General features: G+C 38.3%; 1 protein-coding gene across 1 annotated transcript in view; it reads right to left on the reverse strand.

Moving 5' to 3' along the window:
- Positions 1 to 17,691, reverse strand: part of top3b (DNA topoisomerase III beta) — a 33,896-nt gene extending 16,205 nt beyond the window's left edge. Inside the window, exons 1-5 of the mRNA XM_028456562.1 lie at positions 17,424 to 17,691; positions 7,712 to 7,843; positions 7,538 to 7,644; positions 1,438 to 1,512; positions 1,157 to 1,353 (exon numbers count right to left, since the gene is read on the reverse strand). Coding sequence (XP_028312363.1) covers positions 1,157 to 1,353; positions 1,438 to 1,512; positions 7,538 to 7,644; positions 7,712 to 7,843; positions 17,424 to 17,493 — 581 coding nt within the window. The 5' untranslated portion in view covers positions 17,494 to 17,691. The remainder of the gene's footprint in view (positions 1 to 1,156; positions 1,354 to 1,437; positions 1,513 to 7,537; positions 7,645 to 7,711; positions 7,844 to 17,423) is intronic.
- Positions 17,692 to 18,939: the final 1,248 nt, after the last annotated feature.

The following is an 18,939-nucleotide window of genomic DNA, read 5'->3' on the forward strand; positions in this document are numbered from 1 at the left end:
GGGTTCAGTTCCAGGTGGTTCTGACTGCACCAAAGAGCCAGCTGTTCCACCTCCCGTCTGAAGGCAGACTCGTCCCCGTCCCGGATGAGACCGATGACGGTGGTGTCATCTGCAAACTTCAGGAGTTTCACAGAGGGGTCCCCTGAGGTGCAGTCATTGGTGTAGAGGGAGAATAGCAGTGGGGAGAGAACACACCCCTGGGGGGCGCCAGTGCTGAGTGACCGGGTGCCAGATGTGATGCTTCCCAGCCTTACTTGCTGCTTCCTGTCAGTCAGGAAGTTGGTGATCCACTGACAGGTGGAGGCCGGCACTGTGAGCTGGGTGAGTTTCTGGTGAAGGATGTCCGGGATGATGGTGTTGAATGCAGAGCTGAAATCCACAAACAGGATCCTAGCGTAGGTCCCTGGGGAGTCGAGGTGGTGCAGGATGTAGTTCAGTCCAATGTTGACTGCATCCTCGACAGACCTGTTTGCCCGATAGGCAAACTGCAGGGGGTCCAGCAGGGGTCCTGTGATCTTTTTCAGGTGGCTCAGAACCAGCCTCTCAAAGGACTTCATGACTACAGACGTCAGGGCAATGGGTCGATAGTCATTAAGTCCTGTGATGGCAGGTTTCTTGGGGACTGGGATGATGCTGGAACTTTTGAAGCAGGAAGGTACTTCACACAGCTCCAGTGATGTGTTGAAGATCCGTGTGAAGATGGGTGCCAGCTGCTCAGCACAGGCTTTCAGGCAGGAAGGAGACACTCCGTCTGGTCCTGGAGCCTTTTTGATCTTTTGTTTTTTTGAAAAGCTGGCACACATCTCTTTCATTGATCTTCAGGGCAGGTGGGGGGACAGAGGGTGAGGTAGGGGGGGGAGTAGGGGGAGCAGGAAGGGCAGAGTCCAGGTGATGGGCTGATGCTAATGAGCTGGGGGGTGGGTGTGAAAACCTGCAGTAGAAGCTGTTCAGGTCTCTAGCTAGTCTTTTGTTACCAGTGGGGTGGGGGGAGGGTTTCCTGTAGTTCCTGTTTTGGTTATATCTTTGAGCACCTTTGTACTCTCTGTGTGTACCCTGTGTGTATACTGTGTGTGTACTCTTTGTGTACCCTGTGTGTATACTGTGTGTATACTGTGTGTGTACTCTTTGTGTATCCAGTGTGTATACTTTGTGTTACCGTGTAAAGGCACAGCCGATGCGTAGGTCCAGCTCCTGTCGGGCATCTACTGACAGCGCCTCGTTCCTGTTGGGTTCTCCGAGGCGGTTCATGGCGTTCCAGATGTCGGTGTCGGTGATGGAGCTGAATTTGGCTCTGAAAACGCTCTGCTCTCTGACGCCGCCTTTGTTCATCACCGGCTGAACGGCGTCCAACACCTGTGAGCTCACAATGTTGCTTTTTAGCACAGCGTGAGACTGCTTGTTCTGTTCTGAATCCTACAGGCATGTCGCAGGTTTCACCTCAAAGCAGATGTTCTCTCCTTCCTTGTCACAGTCCAGCCATAAAACCACGTAGTCACAGCCTCTGGCCTCCACCTGATAGCACACAGACACATAATTACTGACTCTCATGGTTGCCAAATGTTAAAAAGGAACAAAATAAGAAGGTTTTATCAGTTAGCAATGGTTCTTTATTAGCAACAGTTATAGTCTGATTAAACAAAAATAAGAAACAAAAATGTATATAATATAGAACTCCTATAGGTAGCCTTTATTATTACTACTAGATCATTATTATTAGGACCCTACTGTAATGCAAGTCATTTTTATTATTATGATTATTATTACTATTCTTACAAAAAAATGATCGTATTTTTGAGGGCTTCAACACTAGGGATGGGCAAATACAGTATTATCTGTATCTGTTAACCATATGAATTATCTGTATCTGTACTCAGAGTGGGCGGGATTTAACCTGGAAGTGAGTCGAGTTGTCTTGAAATGGGCGGGGCTTTAAATGTCATTTTAAGCATGCATTTGATATGTGTCGATCAGAAATTGTTACATTTATTTCTGATTAGAAAGCTATTTACAGGACAGCTTCAGCATTGAGCTTCAGATCAATGGTTTTGATCACGATAGCAAACAAACTATTTACAGAACAAGTTTTAATTTGCAACAATAAATACAACACATGCGGTTGCAATTATGAAGTAAAATTTAATGAACAAGAGTTTTCATACTCAACATAACTTACATTTTTAAAACTTACTTTTCATTTCCACACCAGGTGTGTGTGAGTAAGAGAGAGAGAGACAGAGACTGTGTGTGGCTTAATTTGTAATATTATTTATACCACTACACTGTTATTTTTTTATGAAATACAAAAAGAAACAGACAGTATGTGAAGTCAAAAATTGGCTAGAGCCAGCTGAGGGTTAAAAAAAGAAACAGAAGAGAGACACCACGTCTAAACGAACCCACATTTACCAGAACTCTACTGGTTAATAAGTAAGTTCCAGCATAAGTAAGTTCCAGCACTTTAGCAAACTACAGGCCTATATCTAATCTTCCTTTTATTTCAAAGATTCTTGAGAAAATTGTGGCGGCTCAGCTCTGTGACTTCCTTCAAAACAACAGCCTGTTCGAGGACTTCCAGTCAGGTTTTAGAGCTCAACACAGCACAGAGACTGCTTTAGTTAAAGTAACTAATGATCTACTCTGGGCTTCAGATGAAGGACGACTCTCAGTGGTGGTTTTATTAGATCTTAGTGCAGCTTTTGACACTATAGATCACTATATTCTACTAGAGAGATTAGAGGAATTACTTGGAATCACAGGAACTACCCCAAACTGGTTTAAGTCCTACCTATCTGATAGGTACCAGTTTGTACACGTGAATAATAAGTCTTCTGTGTACACTAAAGTAAGCTACGGGGTTCCTCAGGGCTCTGTGCTAGGTCCAATCCTCTTCTGTATCTATATGCTCCCCCTTGGTAATGTTATGAGAAAATATTCTGTTAACTTTCACTGCTATGCTGATGATACCCAACTGTATGTATCAATGAAGCCAGGTGAGACAAATCAGCTATCTAAACTTGAGGCCTGTCTAAAGGACATTAGGGCCTGGATGGACCAAAATTTTCTTCTTAACTCAGACAAGACTGAGGTCATTGTACTGGGCCCACGACACCTTAGAGAAACCTATGCTAGCCTAACTGCCCTAGATGGCATTACTCTGGCACGAAGCACAACTGTTAGAAACCTTGGGGTTCTATTTGATCAGGATTTATCCTTCAACTCTCACATAAAACAAACTTCAAGAACTGCCTTCTTTCATCTCCGTAAAATTGCTAAAATCAGATCTATCCTGTCTCAGAGCGATGCCGAAAAGCTAGTCCATGCTTTTGTTACCTCTCGACTGGATTACTGTAATTCTCTTTTAGCAGGCTGCCCAAGCAAGTTGCTTCAGCTGGTTCAAAATGCTGCAGCACGTGTACTGACTAAAACTAGGAGAAGAGATCACATTACTCCTGTATTAGCCTCTCTGCATTGGCTTCCCATAAAATATAGAATAGAATTCAAGATTCTTCTTCTCACTTATAAAGCCCTAAATGGACAGGCACCAGTCTATCTCAAGGAGCTTGTAGTGCCATACAATCCCCCCAGAACACTACGCTCTCAAAATGCTGGCCTACTCGTTGTTCCATTTGTCTCTAGAAGTAGTATAGGAGGAAGAGCTTTCAGTTATCAGGCCCCACTTTTCTGGAACTATCTACCAACCACGGTTCGGGGGGCAGACACCCTCTCTACCTTTAAGGTTAGGCTCAAAACATTCCTCTTTGGTAAAGCTTTTAGTTAGGAACCAGCTCATAGCTCATAATTAAGATGCAATAGGCATAGACTGCCGGGGGGGTCTGACATGCTCGGTTGGAGAGAGGTTGGAGAGGGCGTTAAGAGAGAGGTCATTTAGGTTAGAGAGGGACCGGAGAGGGTCCCATTCCTCTCTCTAACACTCCCTCTATGTCTGCTTCTTCCCTTGTGAGTTTGCTCCTGTACTCCTTCTGGCTTTTGTCTTACAGGTCCGTGGGATCCTCAGTGTGGAGTTACAGAGTCTCAACAACTCTGTCTCCACCCTTTCCTCTGCACACACCCAACACAGCATAACGTGGATGGCTGTTCATCATAGGAATGGGATCCACACAAGGTTCCTGCTGCTTAACAGAAGGTTTTCCTTGCCGCCATGATGAATTCATGTTGGGTGTGGGATACATATGTATGTGTATATACATATATATGCATATGCGTGTATCCATAAAATGAAGAGTCCGTCCTTAAGACTGCTCTACTGTAAAGTGTCTTGAGATACCATTGGTTATGATTTGGCGCTATACAAATAAAAGATTGATTGATTGATTGATTGATTGAAGTACAAACTGAAGTAAAAACAAACCTGAAGCTGAAGAAACCCTAAACGTTAACAGAAAAGACCTGCAAACCTGAGTGACTGAGCAGAGACAGAGCGTGTGTGTGTGTGTGTGTCAGTGAGCAGAGCGTGTGTGTGTGTAGGGGAGGGATGCTCTGATTAGCCAGCAGAACGCGGACACAGTCAGCGCCAATGAGGATTTTCATTCAATCCGAGCACAGATATTGATTCGAATATAACTTGCACTCGGCAAAAGTGCTTTATCCGTAACGACTATCCGGCTCAAACCTACTAATATTAGAAGGGTTGAGCCTACTAGGACTGGCGAAAAAAAGTTCATATTTTGGGGGAATTGGACGTGTGAATGGCAAAATGACTCAATAGCGCCCCCTTGAAAATTGGCCTTTAGTGGAGTTAATACAATTAGATCTATGACATTATCGCTGTGGAGGTAGAACTGATGACATCTTCATTGTGGAAGTAAGATTGATGAGCCTTTGCTGGCTTTGATCACCTTTGCTTGATTGTCGAATGTCTGCAAACTACATAATGTCTCATTAATGAATTTAACGGCCATTCATAAATATACGTCTTGCATCCATCACTGCACTGTGAAAGTACTTCACACATTCATATTTTTATTCTAATTCTAAGTTATTTAGTTCTTTATAGATTGAAATATTTTTTTAGCAGCCTGTTCACTTGGATGATGTGCTACGCTTATGGTAGTTATTAAGAGTTTGTAGAGCTACGTATATGCTAATTAATTATAGCAGTTATGATTTAACCCAACCGTCATTCATAGTCATAGCGCCACCTATTGGTAAACAGAAATCATAGGCATTATACAGTGGGGCAAAAAAGTATTTAGTCAGCCACCAATTGTGCAAGTTCTCCCACTTAAAAAGATGAGAGGCCTGTAATTTTCATCATAGGTATACCTCAACTATGAGAGACAAAATGAAAAAAAAAATCCAGGAAATCACATTGTAGGATTTTTAATAAATTTATTAGCAAATTATGGTAAAAAATATGTATTTGGTCAATAACAAAAGTTTGTCTCAATACATTTTAATGTACCCTTTGTTGGCAATGACAGAGTTCAAACGTTTTCTGTAAGTCTTCACAAGGTTTTCACACACTGTTGCTGGTATTTTGGCTCATTCCTCCATGCAAATCTCCTCTAGGGCAGTGATGTTTTGGGGCTGTCGCTGAACAACACGAACTTTCAACTCCCTCCAAAGATTTTTTATGGGTTTGAGATCTGGAGACTGGCTAGGCCACTCCAGGACCTTGAAATGCTTCTTACGAAGCCACTCCTTCGTTGCCCGGGCGGTGTGTTTGGGTTCATTGTCGTGATTGCCCTTGCTGATGGAAGGAGGTTTTCACTAAAAATCTCCCGACACATGGCCCCATTCATTCTTTCCTTTACACATTTCAGTCGTCTTGGTCTCTTTGCAGAGAAACAACCCCAAAGCATGATGTTACCACCCCCATGCTTTACAGTAGGTATGGTGTTCTTTCTCCTCCAAACACGACGAGTTGAGTTTTGACCATAAAGTTCTATTTTGGTTGCATCTGACCATATGACATTAGCTCAATCTTCTTCTGGATCATCCAAATGCTCTCTAGCAAAGTTCAGATGGGCCCGAACATGTACTGGCTTAAGCAGAGGGACACGTCTGGCACTGCAGGATTTGAGTCCCTAGCGGCGTAGTGTGTTACTGATGGTAGCCTATGTTACTTTGGTCCCAGCTCTCTGCAGGTCATTCACTAGGTCCCCCCGTGTGGTTCAGGGATTTTTGCTCACCGTTCTTGTGATAATTTTGACCCCACGGGGTGAGATCTTGCGTGGAGCCCCAGATTGAGGGAGATTATCAGTGGTCTTGTATGTCTTTCATTTTCTAATAATTGCTCCCACTGTTGATTTCTTCACACCAAGCTGCTTACCTATTGCAGATTCAGTCTTCCCAGCCTGGTGCAGATCTACAATTTTGTTTCTGGAGTCCTTTGACAGCTCTTTGGTCTTGGCCATAGTGAAGTTTGGAGCGTGACTGTTTGAGGTCGTGGACAGGTGTCTTTTATACTGATAACGAGTTCAAACAGGTGCCATTAATACAGGTAACGAGTGGAGGACAGAGGAGCCTCTTAAAGAAGTTACAGGTCTGTGAGAGCCAGAAATCTTGCTTGTTTGTAATTGACCAAATACTTATTTTACCGAGGGATTTACCAATTAATTCATTAAAAATCCTACAATGTGATTCCATTCCATTTTGAAAGGGGATCAATACACTGATTCTCTATCAATTTCCAAAATGGAAAAATGCCTCTCTCTCGTCATTGGTGAAATTTCTAAAATTTATATTTCTGACTGATCTTTATGAAATATGACTCAGTTTATGTCGGGTTGGTTCCTGAATTATTCCACTGAGTTTCATCGCAATTGGATCCAAATTACACATTTTAGCACATTTTATTTTTAAAAAGTGGCTGGGTCCATGCATTGTGACCTACTATATCATTAATAAAGTGGATATGAATTTGTTCCAAGCCTTTAAAGTGTGAATGATCATGGGAACATGATCAGGATAATTTTTTTTTTCCTTTGTCTGCACATGCTGTTGAAGGTTAACACTACAAGAAGTGCAATCTTTTAACAGCAATGCATGATCAGGATCATTGATCCACATAACTGAGAATATCTGTAAAAATTGGAGCTTGGAGGCAGTTTGACTCTGAGTGATTGAATTATTATTAATATCATTATTATTTAATGAGTTTTACATGTTCATGCTAAAGTGTTCTACATGTGCATGTAAACATTTTTTGTGAAGTGAAGCCGATGTCACAATGAAATCAGGGGGCGACATTTCTCTCGTCAGTAAATACACGGTGAGTAATACACGGTCAGTAATACACGGTTTGTATTTGTTAATTTAATCTGACTCTGGGACATGCACAAGAATTCCGTTGTACCTATTCTTTTTTGGCATGTACATATGGCAATAAACTTTATTTTATTCTATTCTACTCTATTCTATAGCTACGTAAACAACGTAGTGGTCGGTGTAACTTTACTCCTTCTCAGCTGATGTTGACCATGTGTGCACTGAAATAGTGAAACGTCGCCCCCTGTAGTGCCAAATGAAGAAGATCAAATTTGAAAAGAATTAGCTACATTCGGGGGAGGGCAACCTGCAAAAACTTGAGCATGCTGAGTTTGGGGTTGGCCTCCTTCTTCTCTGTGGGAGCTTTGCTGAAAAGCTCTGCAGGATCCACTTTGTCCCAGTTGTTGTATTTCCCTGAGACAAAGACAGACTGTCAGGGACAGGAGACTCAGGAGGACACAAACAGGAAGTGTCAGCTCACCAATGAAGTCCAGGCTCATCACGTGACCACACACTGAGGTCATCTTGAAGCGCACACTCTGGCCCTGGAAACTGCCCGCGTACTCGTGCACTGAACATGCACCGTTGAGCCCTTTACGACTGGAGCAGCTTCCTGAAGAGTTAACGTACAACAACAGTTACCTGGAGCATGGTGAACCTAGCATGTCAACAGTTCAGCAGTTTTACACAAAAAAGAGAAAAGAATCAATATTTGTAATTCGTGTAATGTGGAAATAAGTTGTGGTGGGACTGCAAACAAAACTTCATTCACAATTTAAGAAACCGCCACACCGCTGAGTATGCTGCATTTGAAGCTAGCAATCAAGCTAATGCTAAAGCTAAAGCTAGCGGGAACAGTCAGTGGTCCGCTACAACTAATGTCCAAGTGACTGCAATAAGAGAACAACTTACCTGTGCCATGTTCATTCTACCCATTACACGTTGAAAATGTCACACATACTTCACTTTATTTTATTTGTAAAATGTTTAGGAGCTTTTGTCCTGTAAGCTGTTGCAAGTTATTTTTAGATTCATATTTTTACATTTAAATATCCACTACAAGGAAACCTAAAACTCAGGACATTTTATTGGTGCTTTAAAATGTTATGTTCTTTGTCCCGTAGATTATTATTTCACCATCCACCTCAAACCATGTGATTTTCTTTATTTGTAAAACCAAAATACTGCTGTGCACTTTATTTTTAGCAAAGCCTATTGGACAAGTTTTGTTTGTTTTTAAAGTGTAAAAAATGAAAGACTAAAGGAAGTGATATAGTATATTAAAGTATTTTGGACAGCAATGCTCTAAACTTTTTATTTATATTTTAAATAACTACCTTGTGCAGTAAAAACAACAAGTTTGTATTGTTTCACGGGTGCTGTTCAATGTTTTACAATTAGGGATGTAACGATTAATCGTAGGGCAGTTAAAAATCGATTCATAGGTATCACGGTTGATATCGATTTTCTGAAAATTGAATCGCAGTACTTTTTTTAAACAGCAGAAGTGTAGACGGCGGGTGGAATCTGCTGCAACTTTCTTTCTGGCCGCCTTATACTCTTAAACATGTTCATAAATGATTCCTTACCCCTTTAGCACCGAAAGAATATCTGTAATATTACGTGAATATTTGTAAAAGTCCCATTTTTCAATTAGCTCTGTCTGCTAGCATAACATCTCTTCTTCACTGCACTGATTACCTGCATGCCAACCGACCACTGGGTTACCGGCGCCCTCTGCTGGTCCACACAAATATCTGACGTAAATACAATGCAGACTGGTTTTTTTTTTTTAAAACTCCAATTGTTAAGGCACAAAATACATTTTCAGTTGCACTTTTAAAAAGAAAAAGAACTATTATGCAGTTTTGCATTGTTTACTATAGAACCAGAATTTAAATTAATAGGCTTCTTCTTCATTTGTATTATTCCTTTATTTATTTCATTCAAGATTTATTTTTAGTTAAATTGCGTTGTTCTAAATAGTTTATCAAAGGATTCTTTTGACAATGAAAAATAAAAATAAAATACAGTACAGTATTTTCTAGTTTTTCCCCCCAAAAAATTAAGGAATATTTTTCAATCATTATTTGTCTACAGTCCCATTTTGTAAAATAAATCATATCGGGAGTTGAGTGAATCGTTACATCCCTATTTACAATAAAATAAGATTGGAACATTCAAGGTGTATGATGTCAGAAAATCAGGATCGGCAGATCAGGCTTTTTAAAGATCGGTGATCAGCCAAAAGAATTGCAATCAGTGCAGCCTTACAATATATTTAATTGTTTCTCTTTGACAATTTTAACACACAGTATTCTCACTTGTATTCCCTCTCTAAATGCAGTTTGCTTTTTCAACCACCAGGCTGCTAAACAGCACCCAGCAACGCTCAGCCCCACACACTCCTACAGGTGGCTCATCCTGTCCCCGTGTGTCATCATTATATTGTTATAATGTTGAAGGTCGGATAGTTTTTTTTTATGTGCTCTCAATGCGATGAGCTGATGAATCTTTAATGAGCTTGAAAAGTTTTGATGAAAAGACGACGATGGTGAAAAGACGAGCGACGGACGCAGAGCCGAGGTCAGGCCTTCATTAGCCTGTGACGTCTGCGCTCTAATGGACGTCCTCCATGAAGGCTGAATGCTAATGACAACAGCCAGAGATAAATAAGGCCCCCGGGCCACAGGAGCCACAGCAACATCTGACACCATGCACCGACTACAGGTAGGACAACATCGCAACAAAAAACTGGAGGGACTCTGATTACGGAAAATGGACCAAAATCTCGGAAAAAAATATTTGAAATTTCAATATTTTTTTTAATCGGGCCCCAAAGTGACACATTTCTGTGTCATTTTGGGGACACGTATGTTTTGGGACAACATCATGCATTTATACAAGTCGTGTGCATTGCTATGAATCTAATGATATGATACGATTCACAATTTGCATGTCATGATACAATATATTCCGATACTAAACAATACGATATACATTGCGATATATCGCAATGTATATGTATAATTACCAATTTTAGCTTTACAAATACAAAATGGTATGAAATACAAGTTATTTAATTTTTTTTAACTTGCGAGAACAAGTAAATAAATATCAAAAACAAGTGTTTCTAAGCTATTCTTTACCAGAAAACGGGCGACTGAATGTCTAGTAACTTAAGGGCAGTAAACGAAACAATATGTCGAATTTGTTTGTGATATGGTGTTATGAGTAGCACTACAGTATAGTACTACAAAGATGAGATGCGCCAGCTAAAATATTTTGACTAAATTTATATTTGAGGCAGTGGAAATATAGAAGCTCGAGATTGTGTGTGGTGTTTTTAATTTGAAAAATAATAATTTAAAAAATTGCTAAAATATTATTTTTTATTTAATTAACTAATTATTTAATTTTTACACTGCATTTCCTTTAACTACATTTATATTTGAGAAAGTGAAAGTATAGAATACAGTTGTTTGAAATTGTGGGATGGAGTTTAAATTTAAAAAAAAAAAAAAAAAAAAAAATCTAAAAAATATAATTTTTATTTTCATTTAATTATTTTATTAACTATTCAATTATCTAATTTGTATACTGTGTTTTCTTTATCTAGATTTATATTTGAGGAAATGAAAGTATAGATTGCAGTTGTTTGAGATTGTGTGATGGTGTTTTAATTTAAAAAAGAATAATGATCTAAAAAATTACGAAAATATAAATTTATTCAGATTCTTTTAAAAGAATTTGCTAGACATTTCAGGTGACCCCATATAGGGTCACGGCCCCAAGGATGAAAAACCTTGGACTAAACCTTCAAAATATTACGTTTCTATGGGAGTCTTCTTTCTGTAAATCTGGAGGCTGAGGGTCTAACAGTGTACTTCATTTGTCTTCTTTTGGAACAACATGTTAAGGTTTCATTTATTCGACAACTATTTCCAGGAAATGTACTTTGATCTCCTGACACGTTTCGACTGTCAACTGTGAGACTTCTTCAGAGGTGTCTGCTTTGATGTGTCCTTTTGAGTGTCCTTTTGAGTTCTTTCTGGGTGTGGCCACCCTGACAGAGTTGTCGGGTTGGCCAACTCATAAGGACACACTCCTTTGAAGAACACTGACAGTTGACAGTTGAAACATGTCGGGGGATCAAAGTAACTCTCCAGAAAAAAATTGTCTGAATAAATTAAATCTTAACATTATGGCAAAAATCCTCCCAGCTTCAGACTTACAAATATACATTTAATAACGGCAGTTTGTCTTTCTTTGGTGGGTGGAGCATCTATGAAGCCAGAGGTTTAGGTGTGTGAGCCTGTGCCAGGGGTGGGGCCAATTATAGTTGGAAGTGCATTATTGATAATTATTTACATGTATGTCAAAATTATTATTGTAAATGAAAAAAATATACTGCTGTTGAAATTGTAATTGAGTTCAGATAATTGACTTTGTAATTGTAATTATTAGGTAAATTATATAAAAACAGCACACAATTTAAACCTGTGGAACCATGTTACAGTTCTGACTTACACATACATAGTTAACACTTATGAAAATATATTTCAGATAGACTATTCCCACTACCTGCCACTTCACTTTTGGATAATTTTACCATTAAAAAAAAAAATAAATAAATCTAGGCGTAAGCTGACGGGCTAAGACGCCCACACCAAAAATATTAATATACCAATATTTTCATTGATTAGGAAGCCTAACAAGGTAACCAAGAGATGAGAAACAGATTAGATAATATTTTACAGCTGATTTAAGACATGGTTTAAAACTGTTATCATAAGAGATGCTAACAGAAAGCTAACACAATAGAAAAGTTACAATTAATAAGGGTTATTTATTAAAGGCTCAGTAATTGTGATTAATTGTAATTTAACTTTAGTAATTGAGAACGTAATTGTAATTTACGTTCAGGGAAAAAATAATAATTGTCATTTTAATTGTATTTGGAGAAAACGCCATTCACTGTAATCATAATTGAGTTGTAATTAAACATGGATAATTGAAGATGTGAAAGTAATTGAAAAATTTAATTGACCTCAACGCTTATTATCACCAGTTGCGATAAATTATAATATAACTATTCACAATTGTAATTGTAATTGTAATTGTAATTAGAAAAAATGCCGGTCACCGTAATCAGAATGGTACGTAGATGATTGAAGACATAATTGTAATTGAAAAATGTAATTGAGCCCTGTGCTGTGCTTCCAGCTGCTGCGCTGCCTCCTGCTGACTCTGCTGGCCCTGCAGAACGGCCTGACTCTGCCTTTGAGCAACCAGTGCGTGGACGAGTCCTTCTGCAGCTACAACCTGCAGGACTACCACAGCCAGCTGGTCAACCTGCCCAGCCACATCAACGAGCGCAGCATCGCCACCTGGAGCTACGTGTGAGTGTGGGAGCGTCACTGCAACCATCATCATCATCACTACCATGGTCAACTCATTATCTGTCGTCTGTGCAGCGGCCGTTTCACATTCCGTCCTCTTTGTCGTCCTGCAGGGAGAACATCGACCTGAACCGCGTGCCTCAAGTGATCCACGAGGCCAGCTGCCACAGCGGTCACTCATGCCACGGCCTGGATGTGGCTCTGGGGCTGGAGGCCATCCCAGTGTCCCTGAGGGTCCCCGTCCTCAGGAAGAACCCCGCCTGCTTCCCCACCGCCAGCTACTCGCTGGATTTTGAGATCATCACCGTGGCCTGTCTGTGCGCCGTCCCCAGACGCGCCTGAGCTGGTTCCACTGGTTAGCGTTAATCGCTGCTTTAGCCGTTAGCACACTCTGCCTGTACAAACTATCACTGTTAATAAAGACCATGTACATTAAAAGCAGTACTCTGTCATGTTTATCAAAGTACACCACAGATGTGTAAAGAATAGATCTGTTCCTCCATGAAGGCACATTAACGTGCAGCTGTGTAACTGGAAAAATTAGAAAAGTCTCCTCCACATCTATCAGAGCTGTCTCTGACACGCTGTGCAGCGGCCGTTTCATATTCCTTCCACACATGTCGTGTATGTTTCAGGGGAGGGAGAAGGAAACTGGAAGATGAGTCTTTGTGTTCCACATATTAGGGACAGAAAATGCTCTCTCTTCCTCTGAGACTGGGAAGGAACTCCATCCAGAGACCAGCTGTAGCACATAGAGCAGGGTCAAAGGGTAAATGGGAGTAACTTTGTCACCAGGTCCACTAGTGCTGCATTCAATTGCACTCGGAACCCGGATAGATCAGACAGAAAGAATCAGCAAAGTGTGATAAAACAGCCCTTGAACTTCAGTTCCGACTCAGGAATTCGGGCAGGATCCAAGCAGCCCGGGTCGATTGGAATGACGTCTTAAAAACATGGCGATGCACAACGTGAGATGAAAACAGTCACTTTCTGCTCAACTTTTACTTTTATGTGTCATGTGGTATTTGTGTTACTAAAAGTAATTTTGTAGTAACTTTTCCATTCCCACTCTAGCTACTAGGTAAGTAGTGATGTCCGTATAATTCAATGCATTCTTTCTACAGTCTATGGTTCAATGACACATACAGGATCCCCCACGATGATGTGTTCATACTTATAAGTATATAACGTTTCTCTCTCTCTTTCTCAGCAGGTAATTTTGCTTCTCGATAAATATAAAAACTCCCAGGGTGTCAACTTCTCCCAGTCCCATACCCCTTAAGACATTTAACCTGAAGCCATGTACACCCTAGCATTATTGGGGTCAATTAAATGTTTTTAATTACAATTACATCTTCAATTACATCTCAATTACATTTTGTCCAATTACAAATACAATTATTCATTTCCCACAGAAAGTAAATTACAATTGTGTTCTGAATTACTAAAGTTCAATTACAATTAATCACAATTTCTGAGCCTTTAATATATAACGACATAAAACGTATTGTTCCTCGTGTGTTAGCTTTCTGTTAGCATCTCTTATGAAAACAGGTCAGTTTTGACCCATGTCTTAAATCAGCTGTAAAATACACTAAAAACTATTATCTATCATCTAATTAGTTTTTTTTATCTCTTGGTTACCTTGTTAGGTTTCTAATCAATGGAAGTATTGGTATTATGACGTATGAATGTAGTGTGTGAGTGAGTGTTGGTGGTGGTTGGAGGGGCCGAGGGCGCACTATGGCAGCCTCGCTTCCGTCAGTCTGCCCCAGGGCAGCTGTGGCTACAATAGTAGCTTACCACCACTAAGTGTGGAGTGAAAGAATAATGCCTTCATTTTGTAAAGCGCTTCGAGTGTCAATGATAAAGTGCTATTTATCATTGACACTCGAATTCATTATTATTATTACTATTATTATTATTATTATTAATAATAATAATAATAATAATAATAATAATAATAATATTAAACTTTTTTAATTTATTATATTTAATTTATTTTTATTTTTTAATAGTACAATCCTCAAGAGAACTGACAGATAAACTTGAAATGAAACATATTTTAATAATGGTTTACTATGTCTATGTCTAAACCATAAAACTATAATACGGTTCCCCAGTTTTACCTTTAATTACATTGTGAATTTTTATTGAATTTTAATGGCAATTACAATTACAAAGTCAATTATCTGAACTCAATTACAATTCAAATACGATTACAAAAGCAACATATTTTTCAATTACGATTTCAATTATAATTATGTCATAATTGTAATGAATTACCAATTACAATTGATTAATGAGAGGGTGAGGTTGAGAGGATGCACAGAACTCTGCAATGTTTGGCTGAATTTGAGAATCGTTCTTCACACAAGTCTTGTTCTGTATTTGGTTTTTCATGTCTGTCAAAACTGATAATCCACTTTCACACAAGTACCAGATTGTGGTGGCAAAGGGCCTCGTGGTCTTCACAGCACGTTTGGCTAGTGCAAAGCAATGTAGCTCTCGTCATATATGAGCTTTTTTGATCAGATTGTTTCTCTGTCACCACTAAAGTAATTAAAGTAGTCCTACGTGGACCAATGTGTAATTTGTGGTAATGCATGGAGGCTCCTGACTGCTGCTGGTCTATTTATATTCTAGTTTCCAATGTTGTCACACTGTTTTTCATTTTTATCTAAGTACCCCCTACAGTTTGTGTACTCCTAGGTAGGGCTGGGCAATATATTGAGATTCAAGATATATCAAGTTTCCTATTTTGGCGATATATAGAAAGTTACAATATCGCCAATTGATATATTTTCATTTTATCGCAAATTTTGTATTAAAATACTCATTTTAGGAGTCGCTGCTTTCACTACTTCTCAGAACAACATGTAAAGCTCAGTTAGATGGATTAATGAGTGCATTCTAACCCAGACCTTCCCCTAAACAAGCTACACTACTTAACTCACTCACACGTGCTGTCCTTTACAGCAGAAAAAGCCTAAAGTGGCAAATACTGTGCAGCTGCTTGTTAATAAATGTGTCTGTCCCATTCTGTACTTGTTTCCTCCTTTTGTGTATTTTGTTATCCTATGTATTTTTGTTGCCCTTTTGTGTATTTTTCCAGTAATCTTGGATGTCTTTTTGTGTATTTTTTGGTATTTATGTTGTTCTTGGATATTTGTTGTACCATTGTGTATTTTTTTCTCTCCTTCTGTGTCTTTTGTTGTCCTTTTGTTTATTTTTGTTCTTTTATATATTTCTGTTGTTCCATTGTGATTTTTCCCCCTCTCTTTTTGTGTACTTTTGTGTATTTTTGTTGTTCTTTTGTGTATTTCTCCATTTGTTTGTACGTTTTTGCAGGTTTTTGGTGTATTTTTGTTTTTTTCAATGTATTTTTGTCGTCCCATTGGGTATTTTTTTAATCCTTCCGTGCATTTTGTTGTCCTAATAAGTATTTTGTTGTTGGTCTATTGTGTATTTTTCTGTTAATTTGTGTTTTTGTAATAAATGTGTGTATTTTCTGCTGTCAGTTTGTGTATTTACTTTCGGGGCCGCTAGTTGCCCATGTTTGTGATACACAAGTTATTTATTTTGTCATTTTTACCATTCTTAAAGCACCATGGTGTTATTTTAGCCTGTGTGGCATTTTGCATCGGCAAATTTAACCTAGAATTACTGTATCTTTCTAAGACTTTATTTGAATTAAAATTATTGAGATTTATAACATATATCGCCATTTTGAGAAAAAAACATTGAGATATGAATTTTGGTCCACATTGCCCAGCCCTAACCCTGGGGGTACCCATATCCCACTTTAGGGAACCTAGCAACATTTTTTAGATTGAAAGATTATTGAATGTTCTATAAACCTTGAGGTCTTTGTTTAAGTTTTAATTTCTGAGATGTGTCTCATTGTTTCAGTGATGGAGAGATTTTAACAAGGTTTATATGAGCTTTTTCAACGACAGGTTGTTATAAAGCATAATAAAGGTGATGGACTTGGGTCACCAATGCTGATATTTTTTTTTTTTTAATTATTTGTTATAAAGAGAGAAAATTATGTTTAAACAGTATTAACAATAACAACTTATTTATCTAGTATATTGTATTTTGCCATTACAAGGTAGATTCAAGAAAACGTCGAGTACCTTGAATAAATAATGAAAAGTTGTTGTAAATATCAAAATCATATTTGTATTATTTTTGAAAATATCTCTATCATATTGGTATATAATTGTATTATTATTAGTATTATCAATCCTACTTTTTTTCTACTACTGTAATGTGTGTGTATCTGATTCCTATTTTTAAACAGTCTTTAACTTAATTATACACTTATTTATTCTTTCTTTCGTCTTTGTTAACGTTTTATTCTGTATTTGTGACTTTTTTTTTTTCTATGGCTGTAACAAAATCATTTTCCTCCTGGGATTAATAAAGGAATTCTGATTCTGAAAAGAACAATATGCATGAAGAACATTTAATTTCCACTCCAAATTCAAATTAAAAACAATGTTATGTTGTGTAGAGGTATAGAACTAGTAATCTAGCTTATATCTAGTCATGCTGGGTTGTAATATTTAGGGGTTCCTGCAAGTTTTGATGTCATAACACGTGAACACTTGGTTTGACTCTTTTTTTTAATGGAGTTTGGTCCAACGTCCGCTGAGACCGACAGGATTTCGGCACCGTTTTGTGAGATTTCAGCAGATTTACAAATGAATCGCTCAACCAGACATTTCAATGTAAAACTATGACATACGTGTTAAATTTAATACTCGGGCTTGAGTTCGTACTCACCTTTAGAGAGTATTTTAGCGATAGACTGAGCCAAAGACGGCTTTTCAGCCACCATCAGGACGGTCCTCATTGTGGCTCTAAAATGCCTCAAAAATTCTGTTGTTTTCGCTCCACGCGATGTAAAAAAAAAATAAGACTTGAATTAATGAAGCGATAATTTCAAAACTAGTGTGAAAAATCGGTTTGTTCGCAAGGGAATATGGTTTTCAACAGAATTTTGACAGAAATTGGTTGAAGGAAATCGAACCGCTATCACGGTTTGTAAACAGCGTTTACATCCGGGTCAGTGTTGCCAGATACGGAAGGTGTTTTCACGCTCAATTGCTAAGAAACCGCAAATAAATCTGTCTTCATTGGTATTGGTAATGATTATACACATTTGTTCATTCGTTAATACGTTTCCATCTTCATAATTCGTCCAAAAAGCCTTAAAACACTAAGAAAAAATAATGTTATTTCAAATACTGAAGGTTGCCCGCTCTGTATTTCCATAAAACATCCACACAATACATGCATGTGTGTGTTTCATGATTTATAACTTATATTATTTGACTATTTTCAATCAATCTTGATTTATTAGTTGACTGTCGGTGCGTTGAATCTATTTTGCAAGTTCAGCTGTTATTGACATAATAAAGTTTACAATTAAATGTGCAAAAATAGCTTCTTATGACTTAAAAGGATTATAGTATAGCTCTAGTGCTGATTTGAAAATGAACTATGTGTCTTTATTGTGAAAGTTTTACAATAATTGAGGTATTTATATCTGTCGATATAAAGTACAATAAAGTTGTAGAGAATATACTTATTGTTATTGTAATAGATCTCTATAGATAATATACTTATTGTAGAGCTGCATGAATAAACCACCATATTTTAATGGGAAAAAATGAAAGTGAATTTGCAGATCGGAGACAATGAATGATTTCTGTCTCAGGAATTTTATTTATTTATTTTTTCGTCGACAATCCTGATGCAAGTATCCCACTGAACGTTTGTATTGAGAGTACATGATTGTTTAGGTCAGGGGTTCTCAACTGGTCTTACCCTGGGACCCACATTTTGCCATGATCATTAAATCGCGACCCACTTTTTTTTTTTTGTAGTTTTTCAAAAATAGCTGTTTGAAAACACACATGTAATTTAAAAAACAAAACAAACATAAATCTACTGTATATATTTTCCTGTGCAACATACCTTTCACAGCATGTCTGTCATAATAAAATATGAGAGATATTAAGTAATTATTTATTTTTTGACCAGCTGTCCACGACCCACCCAGTTCAGGTTCGCGACCCACTTTTGGGTCCCAAACCACCAGTTGAGAATAGTTGGTTTAGGTCACACATGGCCAACTGGGGGCCCCCTCTACACAACATGGCAACAAAACACACAAAACAAAAGGAAAACGCAAAAAACAAGAAATAATTCCGAAAGCACAAAATGATACAAACGCCATCAAGAATCTATAAAAAGACAAAATAAACAGATCAGAAATAATCACGTTTTTGACCCC

Source organism: Gouania willdenowi, chromosome 9 (genome assembly GCF_900634775.1).
Source record: "Gouania willdenowi chromosome 9, fGouWil2.1, whole genome shotgun sequence".
In the NCBI taxonomy this organism is placed as follows: Eukaryota; Metazoa; Chordata; class Actinopteri; order Blenniiformes; family Gobiesocidae; genus Gouania; species Gouania willdenowi.